Source organism: Lactuca sativa, chromosome 2 (genome assembly GCF_002870075.4).
Source record: "Lactuca sativa cultivar Salinas chromosome 2, Lsat_Salinas_v11, whole genome shotgun sequence".
NCBI classification, from domain to species: Eukaryota; Viridiplantae; Streptophyta; class Magnoliopsida; order Asterales; family Asteraceae; genus Lactuca; species Lactuca sativa.
The window spans coordinates 206,058,230-206,073,176 of record NC_056624.2 but is presented as its reverse complement, the minus strand read 5'-3'; the positions used below and the strand labels follow the sequence as shown (position 1 = coordinate 206,073,176).

The following is a 14,947-nucleotide window of genomic DNA, read 5'->3' as shown; positions in this document are numbered from 1 at the left end:
AATCCCCTCTCTGTTGTACACTATACTTAAATTAAAAAATTCAAATACAAAGCTTTTGCTTATACGTCACTTTTTTTTATCTTTAGTGGCGACTATTTTGGATCATCAGCGGCGACAAAAATCGCCGGTATTTCCTTTATGCGTTCCACGAGCACCCTAGCCGTTGGATTAGAACAACGATCGGACGATTCGTGTTTGCCAGAACGTCAAAGAGCGGATCAGTGTCATTTAGCCTTTAGCGGCGACACAAGCCTTTAGCGGCGACTTTTTAATTTATCGCCGCTAAAAGCTCTATTTCTTGTAGTGGAATTTTAAATTATTATCCCGACCACCACCACAACTACAATTTCAATAATTTACTCAATATTTAATCTATGTAAAAAATTGTGAACAAATTACATTATACGATGAAAATTTAATTTCTCACAATTTTTGAACATCATTACGTACGTACTCAAAAAAGGGAAAAAAAATACAGGAAAAGAAAACATCGTGTTGCATGGGATACACATGTTACTCGAAGTGATATGGGGTACAATTTTATTGTGATAATGAAATTACATAAAATGTTGACCAGCGTGGAGAATATTCACGCCAGGTCCAACATATCATTAATGGAAAGAAGAAATGATTCCTAGTCTTCCCAGTTGTGCTTTGTAGGGACAAGGCAAAGAGGTGTCGTCCTACGAAGAAACGGGAAGCCATTCTCTTTCATATCCAGATCTTCCTTCTTCAATCCGGCTGGTGTTTCCCAGTTGAAGAAGTAAAGTAAGTTTGAAATTGTAAATTCTACAGTTGAAGTAGCCATGTTATTCCCAGGGCATGCTCTTCTCCCCCCTCCAAACGGGATCATCTCAAAATTTTTCCCTCCGATATCAGCCTTAATGTTTTCAAATCGCTCTGGATAAAACTCCTCTGCATTCTCTTTCCAGATTCTTGGATCCCTTCCTAATCCCCACGCAGTCACCATCACTTTCATACCAGGTAACACGTCATATCCACCGATCCGACATTGACTTACACATTCCCTTCCCATCAGAAAAGCAGCAGGTGGGTGCAATCTTAGCGTCTCCTTCACCACCATTTTCAAGTATGGCATCTTCGTAATATCTGATTCATCTACTTTCGATTTTCTTCCAACACATCTTCGAATTTCGTTTTGCAACTTTTCCATAACTCTAGGATTTTTAACGAGCTCGGACATAGCCCAAACCATTGTTATAGTAGTTGTGTCAACTGCTCCCTCAAGCACATTCTGCAGTGATGTTTATTAATTTCATGAGAAAAAAAAACAACAACAACATGCTTGAAACTGAAAACCATGAAATAAATGTATGCAAATATATAGAAAAGGATTTAAATGTGTTGTTTACCATCATAAGTGCTTTCATCTCCTCGGTAGTCAACCGAGACATACAGTCATCAACAAAATCATTTACATGACCACTTGTTTTTGTGTCATGATGATCATCAAGAATCATCTGGAGAAAGCCATCAAAATCAGTATAACATTTCTGTAGCCTGCGATTCCACCCTGTTAATTCGTCTAAAATCCAACCAAATGTTGGAAAAATAAACGAAAATGAGGCACCACCCATGACTTGTACCTCCTCGACTATATCTTTCAATGTTCTACCATTAAAAGTCTTTCCCCTATAGCTGTTACCAAATGCAACCTTACCCACGACATCATATACTAGAGATAAGAGGATGTCTTCTAGGTTTACTGTAGTGTTTAAGGAATGTGATGAGATAGAACGAATGACAGCCTCCATCTCAATCTCCATCATGTTTTTATATAATCTAATCCTTTTAGCACCCAAGAACTCAGATACCACAACCTTGCGCATGTCTCTCCAATGATCACTGTGTGGTGAGAAGGCAACGTCCATGTAGTTAAATGACAGTAGCTTGGTAGCCTTAGAGTACGGACGCGTACACAGCTTCTCATCATGAGTTTTTAAGACTTCAGTAGCCATTTCAGTAGAGGAAATGACGAGGAATGGTTGGGCTCCAAAATGAAGAAGCATAGCTGGGCCGTATGTCTGGGAGAGGTTCCATAGGGTTTGATGGACACCCTCTTTACCCAACACTTGGTGAAGGTTCCCTATTATTGGAAGCCTCTTAGGGCCTGGGGGAAGCCTGATGGATGACCTCCTCATTCGAAGAGCATACATGAAGATGGAAGTAAAGAAGAGAAGTAATGTTGTTGGAAGAATCCATGAAGGGAAGAATGATATGATATCCATATCGATGGATCCTTCTTTTACTTGTGCTTGAATCGTGATGGTGTTTCTCCATATTTATAGTGGAGATGGAGATGAAATTCTAATACGTACCGAATACTTTATCAAGAAAAGGATTTTGGAGGGTCAAATTTTCAGGATAAAAGGTTAAATTTTAAATATTAAAAATGCCCCTTAGTACGTATTATTCTTTAGTAACTACTATTTATTGAAAATACATAGTTTGGCTAAGCATACCTATGAAACCATGATGCGAATAACGTGATACGCGTGAAGATTCTATAAAAAATATTAATTTGTTAAAGCAAATCGTTTATATCACCATATTAGCTATTAAGACAAATCGTTTATATCACTATATTCGAGATATTTGGGTATGATCCGAAACATTAAATATTAATTTATGGTCATTCCTTCATATAATATTACGAATTGTAATTGTAAGGATTCTTGCGTTTCAACTTTCAAGCCCTTGGTTCAAGATTGTTATTGGAAGCTTATGATCAAACCGGTTTTTTAGTTGAACCAGTATGCTAATCGGTTTCCGGTTTAACCGATTCGACCGTCGGGTAAACTGGTTTCTATAATTTTCATCCCTTAACCTTTTTTCCTATACATATATACATACATAAATCAAGAATTTGATGTCCATAAGTTCAAATATTAAAAGAATACATAAAAATAAGTTTTAGGTTAATCCAAATACATTAGAATAATAACACAATGATAAGTATTACATCAATCAATATACATCAAGAAGAAAATATAAATAATATACCAAAACAAAATATAGTTTTAGATAAATACAAAAAATCAAAATAACTTTATAACATTTACGATATGTTTTTATTCCAAAAAAACTAAATAAATATGAAAAACATCATCAAAGTTTATTATAAAAAATGATTCATTTTCATGTGTTTTTTTTCAATATAACCGGTTCAACCTGTTTAATTTAACAGGTTCAACTGGGTTTTTGAGAAAACCGACCGTTCGTTCCGGTTCAGAAAGAGACATAAAACCAATACTAGTCGAACTGCTTATTTCCCTAGTTCTCGGTTCAACTGGTTCGACCGATCGGTTCAAACCGATTTTTAATACATTGCTTATGATAGGTGATTAATCCACATTTTTGTCAATCAAGATTTACACAAGTCATTTCAACAAAATAGAATTTCACACAAACCAATCCCTTACGGCTCACATAGATAGTGAGGTCATTTAGTGACAGAGAAAAAAGGTGTTAAATTGTATGGTGAGTAATTTTTAGCGCTCATATTCTTTGATATCAACGAAATATATATTCGTCATTGATCTGACATATTTTATTTTCCACCAACTTTGAAACCAAATAATATTAAACAACCAACACAGATCGACGACGGATGCATTATGGTTAGTGATACGTATCGATAAATATTTGCAATGGATGCTCGTTGCTAAGTCGTGATTATTTTTTTAAATTCATAAAGTTACCAAAATCTAGATTTTATAACAAACAAACCCATTTTAAGTATCAATAACATCAATAAACCACTACTAGAAAATTGGACAGTTTCCGACAACCTTGTACATCGGGAAAACTGATTTTCAACAGAATTTTCTGTTGTACAATCCCTGTCGGTAATTATTTGAGGCAGATTTCCGACGGTTTCTATAACGAATTACCGATGGAATTTTCCATATGAAGTAAACTGACAGAATATTTTTTGACAAGTTTGACAATATTTGGCGTATAGACCAACGGAAGGTACTTTCCAATGGATTACTGATAGACAGTTTTAATGACATATACCGACAAACACCTGATGGATTTACTGACGGATACTCTTTACTTTCGTTACAAACATTTCTGTATCATCCATCACTAAAATGTCTTTTGTTTTAAAAATATCTAGATATTTCTGCCCGAAATACAAGAAAAAGTCATTATATTGAAAAACATTTAACTTTCTAGTTTGACGGTATTTGGCTTATTCGTCCACTAAGATATGTCTAATTTAGTAATTTTCTTTCTAGTTAACAAAGCATTTAACTTTGAAAATCTACCTGACAAATACACCTAGAACCAAAATAGATTAATAGAGGGAATACATGATCACCATCTACAACTAAAAGACACAAGCAAAAAGGATTTCAATTGATTAAAAATATCTATTAATAATAGTAGGAAGGTCATTAAAGAACCAAAGACCAACTACATCTTTACCCATATGTTCAGTTGTCCTTCCAATCACAATCTCTCAATCGCTTAATCTGTCTCTTTACTCTTTATCTGTATAGCTAAAAAATATGCATGGAAAATTGTTTAAAGTGAGAGGGAATAATATAAAAATAGAAAATGAAGATATAAGAAGTTTACAAGTGAAATGGCTAAGAAGTCAAATGGGCATGGTTTGATCAAGAGCCTGTCTTTTTTGCAGACAAAAATAAACTATGGGTCGTAAACACTTCATACAAAACCCTTTTATTAAGTGCCAACTCAGAGACTATGCTCAATAGAATACCCTCTTCATTTCAATTCAAGAAAAAAAACGCAAATGAAATGAAGAAAATTTATGTTAAGCAAGTTCATTCACCAAAAGCATAAGAAGGAGCAATCCTTAGCATGAACTGAGACTCGTTTTATGATACCATTTTTATGTAAATCCAAAACCATGTTCTATCCACTATGAATTGAGACTTGTTTTATCATTCCAAATCAATAACCAGAAACCTTCTTGAATAAAAAATGATCCTCTGTAAACCCTAGAAAACACTTTTGTCTCCATAGACAATATGAAATCGGTGTAATTTTTGGTGTACATGCAGGTGCGATTCTCTCTCAATTTCCGTTGGTTTTAGGTGAAGCGCTTGAATTCTATTTCAATCCAGAAAAGTAAAAACTGAAGTTGGCCTGATGAATCAACAAGGGTTCTGTAGTTGGCCTGAACAAATCTCACTAAGATGTTCGTGATTTTCCAACAATCTACAAGGAAACAGCAGTCTGGAACGACAAGACGGATTTACCAACACTTTACCCTAAGATAATAGGGGGGGGGGGGGGGGGGGGGGGGTGTTGTTGTTTGTGTGTTTGGCTTGGATTTTTACAACCAAAAATCCTTTTTGAAAAAGAAAAAAAAACAAAAGATGTTGGGCAAAATAGTTTTAAAAACTATTTTAGTTTTTACATAAGGAAAATGAACTTTTTGGAAAAGTCAGGAAATCCCGATTTTTTGTAACTTTTCCAAAAAGGACTTTTGGGGTTTGAAAAACTAAGCCAAACATCCTCTTAGAACTTTCATTCTCCGGTCGATGTGAGCGCTTTATGAATGACTTTGTTCCTTGTTCAAGATACGATAACTAAGAAGGGACTAGGGAGCAACATAGAAAACGCACACAACTCCCAACTTCCGGAAGGAGAAATTAAATATTTCTCCTACTTTTTGTTTCTACATATCCTCCTACCCAATCAAATGGTGACATGTGTAACATTTAATGTTTATTTAATAAAATTTAATGATATTTTAGGATACTAATATGACACATGTCATCATTTAAATGGATAGAAGGATTGGTAGGATTAAAAGGTAGGAAGATATTTAATTTCTCATTTCTTAGGTATTTCGTTATCGTAGGGAAATAATTAAAAGAAAATGTCACTTAAGTGTTTTCTCTGACTTGATCAACTATTTATTTATTTATTTATTTTTACGCAATAGGTCATCTTCACATGTCATTTAAGTCATTATTATAAGTTTTTAACCATTCATCCGTTAAACAGTTATTTGAAATTACACAAATGACCCATATGGCTTAAATTTCTTGCTTGGTTGGTCCATACCATAAAGTCAATGGCTTAAATTAACACTCATCCACCATGAGACTCGCTCCACACCATCTCATTGATCTTAACGTCTACTTATTCAATTGTTTGACTTCATAATGATCCAATTGTGAAATCTGATAAGAAACGGTGCTAAAACGTTGAATTGTGGCCGCATTTCGAACTTCTTTGAGATTGATACAAATTGTCGTCGGAGAGACGAAGGTTATAATTAGTTGGTGTGCCCATGGAAGACAAAGAAATAACTTAAGATCGGATACAAAATCAGAAGATTGTGGATATGCTTCGAAACAACCAGGCTTCTAGATCGAAGAAGAACTGGAAGGCGTTTCGAGACATGCTTTGCCTTAAACGCGTCGGTAAAGCGTGGACCTCCACCTTCCTTATCCCCGCCTCTGATATGCCAATCAACACCAACAAAACTACTAATCGTATGATGATCTGACGTGGTTCTTCGAGGTATCCAAGTGACCCCGAGGGTCAACGAATTGGACGGTGATGCAACTCGACAGTTATGGTATATGTCAGATAGGCAACGCAATGACCAATTACTCCCACTGGATACCGACCCGGATGTGGAAGACGATAATAACCCCCAGACGAAAGCGGGGAAAATAATAAACAACAATTGTCATTGATGTCATTGCTCTCCGATCACATATCCGATTACAATGAAGGACCAGATGAACACGTTGAAAAACATCACAAAGAACCAAAACCAAAAGAAAATGAAGATTACGCGAGTCAAAATTTAAAGTAAATCATTTGAGATGGGTAAGTCCTTTTAGAATGCTATGGATTTAAATTGCTTGTCGATTTCATCAAATTGGGTGTTCTTCACATACATACTTGAAAAACAGGAAGGTCGATATTGTTGATTACTTATAACTTTTGATGCCTTTGGATGCTTCGAGGATCGATTACGTCATGGACTGGGCATCATGGAGGTTCTCGGAGGAGACAGATAACGTGGAATTGTATGGCTTGTTCATGGGTTGCATAGGATCTAGCCGGGGGAATAATTGGAAAGACAATGACAAATTTACATTCTGGTCCCCAGAGTTTCAGAAATGTGGCAGTTTTGGTCGTGCAATTCAAACCATAACTAGTAAAGGACCAACTATGAAAGAAATTTTAATGCCGGGTTCCTAGTATGTACATTAAATCAAATTTATTCATTTTTCTATAGGAACTCGACGAGTTGGAGGCCCTAAACTCGTCGAGTATGAATGAAATTTAGACGAGGAACTTAAAGTCTACTCGACGAGTTGAGGGACTCAACTCGATGAATAGGGCTGCCATAATGAAACCCTAATTTTACTTCAATTCTAGTAAAAACTATCTGTTAGAACTCAACGCTCATAATCATATAATATTTCATAATATTATTTACTTTTAAAAGTTACAAAACATGATAACCGAACATATATGTTACATTGAACCTTTTCAACATAACATCCATATATGTCCTTTGACTAAATTTAATCAAATTTTCTCAATCTAAGCTTTTAGATTTGAAATGAAGTATAATATTTTCTCCCTTAATTATAGCAAAACAACTTTTCAACCCATGCAACTTTGCAAAGTGAAACTTTTGTTTTCTATAATTAATATTGCTAATTTGCAACACTTAAAATAATAATCATGCTCCTACTAACATGATAATTATATCCATACTAGCATAACATTTATGCTCCCACTAGCTTTAACACGTATTTAGAAAATAGTTGACCTTCTAGAAATCAATACATATTGACTTCCAAAGTTCATATTTCTATTACAATATGCTTCGATAAGCCTTTATCTAAGCTTCTCAAACTCATACACCTTTCCTTAGATAGCTCATATGTATGTCTAAACTTATTATGAACTTATAGCAATAAGTCCTAAATGTTTAGACTATATGCCAAGTCTCACAATTTGAACTATGAAGAGGGATCCCATAATCATAATCGAATTTGAGAACGCAAATATCACAATTGCCATCTCCTTAAAATATCTCTTAGTAAAAGCGTTTCCTCACAATCATTTTCATGAAACGGAGATAAACCTTATAACACTTAGATTTTATGGTGTATGTGCTCTTATCCATGTGAATTTGTCATAACCATAATTATAAGATAATGTTAGTGACAAAACCAAACTCTTATGTACAGAACTTGTTCATTCTTAATTTCTTGCCATCAAGGGTCCCACCATTGCTTCCAAGTTTTTGGGCAGCTCATCCCTACCTATCAATGTACTTTCCATTGATCAGGGTTCCTTGCCTCTATGCAACCCATTGAGAACTCATAGAACTCACATGCATAGTTGACTAAACTAGAATGGCACGAAAACAAGAATATTTCAACACGATAGGTTACAAACCTCAAGTCGTGTACTAGTGTTTAATAGGTTTACTCTTGATTAGTTCTTGAAAATTTTCAAGATCATTTAGACTCCCAATGACATCTTGACATATAAGACTCTCTTGTCAAGAAACATTTCTTGACAAAAAAATATTCAAGAGTTAGCACAGATTCTTATCAAGACAAAAACTACACACAATTGGTCTAAGTTGGTCTTTGTCTTATCCAAGACATCACAATTTACCAATTTCAAACGTGCAAGGGTAAAAAAAACATTTTTATGCTCCACATTTGATGAGTGTGTTAGAACTTCTTAAGATGTGTCACTTAAGTCATAATCTTGGAGTATGACTCTAAGACTTGATTTTGGAACGAAGTATGATTCTCCTTTTGATTATCTCAACAATTCCCGATTCCTCTTCTTAGTCATACTAATGTACTAACGTGTCCTTAGAGGATCAACTGTGTTATGGTTTCATAATCAATTAGACGATCATAAAGCATGACGCTAAAGTCCTCTCCTATCTTTTCATACTAGAGAAACTTTTATCTTTCTGTCTTATTGATTCTTCTTATTCGTTCTTCCATACATTGAAACTTTTCAATGATTCAGAATTACACTTAATCTTGTAAGTATAACCATATTTACTAAACTTTTAGCAAATTATGACGAATACTCTTATCGTTTTTTGGGGCGTACTTGACCTAGTACACAACAATGTGTTCTAGATCCTTTATTCCTTCACTTGACTCACATACTAATGTGAACAAGGAATTAGTCTTAATTTCCCAAGTACCAAGATTTCCATACATCACATGACTCAAATCATATGATTCCAAGCTTCTGTCCAATTGAAACTTGGGCGATGGGAATCTTTCCTTACTTAGAAAACTACGACACTGCCATAAATAACATAACTAAGAATCACATCCACTTAATATTCTTATAATAGAAACACACAAGCATCAATTTTCACAAATGACATTGCAAGGAGATATAAATAAGAAAAAACTCAAAATTTATTTTATTTATAAAAAAAAAGTGCTGAAATTTTTTCCTTACAATGCAAATTCAAATGAAAACTATGCTATTACATATTCCTAAGCAATCTATCATAACTCTCTAAGTAGTAGCTCAAAAATCCGATCATTGAATCATGCGATCGAAATCCATTTCTTCTCGATCAGACTCGACTCACTTCTTCCTTTAAGCTTCCTTTCTTTTCTTCGATCCTACAACACATCAAAATGCAATCTTATCACATCATGTATTAAGAATCTAAAATAGAAAACTTAATAGAGTTAGATAGTGGATTTTACCTGAAGCAGAATCATACATCTTGACTCTCCCATCTCTTAGATCTCTCAGGTAGTCAGGGCAGCTTCGTAACTAATGCCCATTCTCTTGGCAGTAGAAACATATGGACTCTTCTGGAATGGTACACGGGACTATCTCAGACTCGGCCTTTCTCTTGCGTAGAGAAAACTTTTCTAGACTTCCATTGTTGCCATTGCCCATAGAAGGTTGGGATACTGATTTACCAGACAAATTTATTTGACCAGTGCACCAAATCATCAATGATTCAGCAACAATAAGCAAATAAGTCAAATCAATTAGGGTCACGTCGTCGTCCATCATATAGTACTCTCCAATAAACTCACTATATGATTCGGGAAGTGACTGAAGAACCAAGTCAACAGCCAACTTCCTTGAGACATCAACACCCAACATTCCTAATCTATCAATATGCAACTTCATATCCAAGACATGAGCACATACAGACTTTCCATCTTTGTGACTTTTTGCCAATAGGGCTTGAGTAACCTTGAACTTTTTAAGTCTTCGAACATGTGGTTCGGGGAGAATTATTAGAGGAGGTGGAGGAAGTGAATAATGATTTCCATTTCCATAATCCAATCGTGGAACATCATCTTCAAGCAGAAAACTTTTCCAATGGATTCAGGAAGACAATAGTTGTTAGACTTTGACATCTACAAAACGGGAGAAATTCAAGTTAGTTGATAAAATCCTCAATATAGCACTCAAATGAAATATTGAGGCTAGGATCCAACACAATATTCTACAATTTGGAAGAGGGATGTCGTAATCCAAATTGCAGAACATTTGAAGGTAGGTAAATGACAATTTACCAATTTCCACCATGAAAAACGAAAATTGAAAATTAGGTTTTAAATGAATTGAAACCCCTAGATCCTTTGAGATTCATTGAACTTTTCAATGACATGTTTAAATCTCGATTATTCCCTTCAAGTTTGTGACTGGGATGCCGAGGATCACAAGCAAGGTGTGGATAACCATGCAAATTAGCTTGGTACCCTTAATGTCACTATCACCTAATCAATGTGACGGTTAACCACACACGCTCCATTGATCTATGACAAACATCGAGTCACCCTTTTCCATCCTTGCCAGTCCCAAATTAGTGTGCCGGTTAACCACACACACTCCACTAACGTCTCGACAAGGTGTAAAGTGTAATTTCATGGGTTAGCACCAACTCCACATTTTTCCTAAAGTAACTAAGATTTAGGAATTTGTAAAATTGTTTAGTTACTTTGTACTTCATTATACTTATAATGGAAGGTTGTGTCATATCTGTTGGAATACTGTCTAAGGCTGCAACTATATTAGGCAAGTATTTGACCCGGTTGTGCATAGTCCTTTTGGGTTGCCTTCACAATAGCAACTTGATAGGATGATTTATTAAGAGAGAGTAATATTATTAATATATTATGAGAATAATATAAATAATAATATATTTTTATTTGATTAATATAAGTCATAGAATTAATTGGAATTAATTTGGTGACTTAAAGAGATTAATTAAATAAGAGGGTATAAACTGTCAATTGTTTGATAGTTGAACTTTAGACTGTAAATCCATATAGATATATGATGGACGGATTCTAGAAGCTAGGATAGCTTCAAATCGTCCAAAGTGATATCTATGGAAAGGATTTGGATAGCCTTAAGAGAAGATTATCCAATTAGGGTTTAGGTTGTAACCCTTAAGGAGTCTACAAGTATAAATAGACCCTATGGCTAAGGGAAATCGGCACTTCATCTAAAGCATAGAAACCCTGGCCGATTTCCTTCCCCTTTCCTCTCTCCCAAATCATCCTCCTTGCTATTTGGTGTTTGTAAGCCATTAGAGGAGTGACAATTGTGACTCTAGAAGCTCCAAGACAACAAGATCAACAAGGAATTCAAAGGTATGATTCTAGATTTGTTTTATCATTGTTCTTATTCTTAAATAGTCATTAGAAGTCTTGGATTCAAAGCATGTTTAATTAGAAAGCCTAGATCCAAGCATTAGGGTTTTGCATGCGCACATAGGAAAGTTCTTATGGATAAAACCCATCAGTGGTATCAGAGCGTGGCTTGGTTTTCATTAAATTGTTGCTTAATTGTCTGAAACATAACTACAAAATTCGATTTTTATGTTTCTGAGTCATGGACTCGGCGAGTTCCAAAGTGGACTCGGCGAGTTGGCCTAACTCGGCGAGTCCCTTTGTGCACTCGACGAGTCCAAGCGTCAGGAATGGCTAGATTCGGGATTTCTTTATAATTATCTTATGGTAACTTACCTTAATCATATTAGATCAACCCAAATCCGATTTTTTGATATATATGACTATTATCTTGATCTAATTAAAGATATTTATCAACTAATAAAATATTTAATTTCCTTATGTGATAATTAATTAATTATTTTGATTATTTTGGTAATTATCTTAAAAAGAAATCTTGAATAAAATCAAATATAGATAATTAGGATATTAATTGTTAATTGGAATTATTTGTTATTTGATCCTCCATGTTTTAAAATGTTTAAAACTTGCCCTCAAGTTTTGAAATTTATATTTTGTGATTAAAAGTTTTAATTTAGACAATTTGAATTTCAAACCCTAGATTTTAAAAGGTTTAAAATACAACACTATACTAATATGATATTACTAGAATAATATATATATATATATATATATATATATATATATATATATATATATATATATATATATGTGTGTGTGTGTGTGTGTATAACTAAATGCTAGTCTTACCGTTAGTAGGCCTCATTCACGTATAATAAGTAATACAAAGTAACTACACATATTTTTAAAATTTCCCAATCTTAGTTACTTTAGGAAAAGTGAATTGATGCAATCCCATGAAATTACACTTTGCACCCTTGCTAAGAAGTTAGTGGAGCGTGTGTGGTTTACCGGCACACTAATTGGTTCTAAGCAAAGGTGGCAAAGGGTGATTCATTGTTTATCATAGTTCGATGGAGCGTGTGTGGTTTACCGGCACATCAAATAGGTGATCGTTACAATGAAGGCACCGTGTGAATTTGCATGGTAATTCACACCCGCTTTGTGATCCTCGGTATCCCAGTCACAAACAAGAGGGGCATATCGAGATTTAAACATGCCATTGAATAGTTTCAATGAATCTCATCCGAACCTAGGAATTCTCAAAACATTTAGGACTAATAGTTAAGTTTTTATGGTGGAGAATTAGTGAATCGTCATTCACTTACCTTTAATTTATTTGCATGTTAGATTACGATATCCCTTTTCTAGTATGTAAATGTTATTGTTGGATCCTAGCCCTAATTTTTCTTATTGGGTGATAATTAGGGATTCTTATTCTAATCTATCTTTGTCCTTTCTATTTGTAGATGTCGAACGCTAACAACGCTGCTGCTAGTTCTTTCATGTTGATGAGCCTTTGCCAAAAGGTCACCTTCGATGGAACGAACTTTAGCAAATGGATAAGATACATTCGCACCATTGCTCGCTATGAGGATAAGGAGTATGTCCTCAATGAGAAGCTCGAGAAGATCAACCCTGAAATTGCTACTCCAGCTGAAGTCACCGCTTTTGAAACTCATGAGCGAGATGCAACGAAGGTACATTGCATCATGATTGCCACCATGAACTCCGAATTCCAAAAGTCCTACGAGGACATGTACCCGTACGAGATGCATCAAGACTTATTGGAGAGATACCACCAGAACGCGAGACAAGAGCGTTATGAGATTTTCACCAACATGATTTCCGCTAAGATGGGTCATGGAGAATCTCTTACCGTGCACCTGCAAAAGATGCAAAGGTATGTCGACCACCTTCGCAAGTTAAATGTTGACTTTGGGGAAGACTTGGCGATCGACATGGTGTTTCACTCTTTGCCTCCGATGTACAACCAATTTAGGATGACCTACCACATGAACAAAGAGGAGGTCACCCTAAGCAAACTCCAAGGTCTCTTGAGGGTCGCTGAGAGCAACTTCAAAGACAAGTCTGTTGCACCAACTCCCAATCCACCTGCTGCTCCTGTCTTGGCTATTGGTCAAGGAAAGGGAAAGAAGAGGAAGGCTTCGTCTAAGAACTATCGCAAGGTTAAAGCCCGAGATGGTGCCTCTTCTAGTGGAACCAAAGTTGATCCTGCTAAGCCCTGCCCTAACCTGAAGGAGGCAGAGTGCCACCACTGCCACAAGATAGGACATTGGAAGAAAAGCTGCCCAGAGTACCTGCAAGCCATCAAGGAAGGAAAGATCAAGCCATCTTTCGCAGGTATATACACAATTAAATCTAGCGATTCTAATCATGCTATTTCTTGGGTTCTTGATGCCGGTTGTGGTTACTACATTTGTTATAATGTTCAGGGACTAAGAAGAAGTAGGGATGTGGAGCAAGGAAGAATCAATCTAATCATGGGGAACAGAAGATCGTCGCCTGTGACCAAGATTGGAGTGTATTCTTTAGTGCTTAGGAATAATTTGTGTTTAGATTTGAACAATTGTTGCTATTCACCAGAAATGGATAGAAACATCATTTCATTTCATGGTTTATATAGACAAGGTTTTAGATTTTCTTTTAATAATGAGAATGGTTCTATTTTGGCTTATCTAAATGACGTCTTTTACTTTGAAGCTATACCATGTAATGGAATTTATGAAACTGTTATGATTGTTGATAACTTAGGAAATGATTTTTTGAACATAGATTCTTCCACTAGTATGGATAAAGCATCCTTGTGGCATTGTCGTCTTGGACATGTCGACAAGAAACGCATAGCCCAACTCCAAAAGGATGGAGTGTTGGAGTCATTCGACCTTAGGGAAGATGACACATGCGAGTCTTGTTTACTTGGAAAGATGACTAAGTCACCCTTCATGAGTATGTATGAAAGGGGTGAGGGTCTATTGGACTTAATACATACCGATGTATGTGGACCGTTTAGATCAACCACGAAGGATGGAAACCGCTTCTACGTGACCTTTACTGATGATTATAGTAGATATGGGTATATCTATTTAATCAAGCAAAAGTCAGAAACCTTTGAAAAGTTCAAAGAGTTCAAGAATGAAGTGGAGAATCAATTGGGCAGGAAAATCAAGATGCTTCGATCCGATCGAGGAGGAGAGTACCTAAGTCTTGAATTCCACGATTATCTCAAGGAGTGTGGAATAGTTTCGCAATTGACGCCTCCTAGGACACTG

The 14,947-nt window shown here is 35.5% G+C and overlaps 1 protein-coding gene across 1 annotated transcript; it reads right to left on the bottom strand.

The window, feature by feature from the left end:
- Positions 1-400: 400 nt before the first annotated feature.
- LOC111916429 (parthenolide synthase) lies at positions 401-2,288 on the bottom strand. Its single transcript, XM_023912111.3, has 2 exons — positions 1,374-2,288; positions 401-1,255 (listed from the first exon to the last, which is right to left on the bottom strand). Exons 1-2 carry the CDS (start codon positions 2,247-2,249, stop codon positions 635-637), a joined length of 1,497 nt encoding a protein of 498 aa, XP_023767879.1. The 5' UTR covers positions 2,250-2,288; the 3' UTR covers positions 401-634.
- Between the last annotated feature and the right edge of the window lie 12,659 nt (positions 2,289-14,947).

Excerpts from the sequence above, each read along its gene's own strand:
- LOC111916429 (XM_023912111.3), bottom strand. The coding sequence starts at position 2,249 with ATGGATATCATATCATTCTTCCCTTCATGGATTCTTCCAACAACATTA. Across the intron at positions 1,256-1,373 it reads AGATGAAAGCACTTATGATG|AATGTGCTTGAGGGAGCAGT; the intron begins GTAAACAACACA and ends ACATCACTGCAG.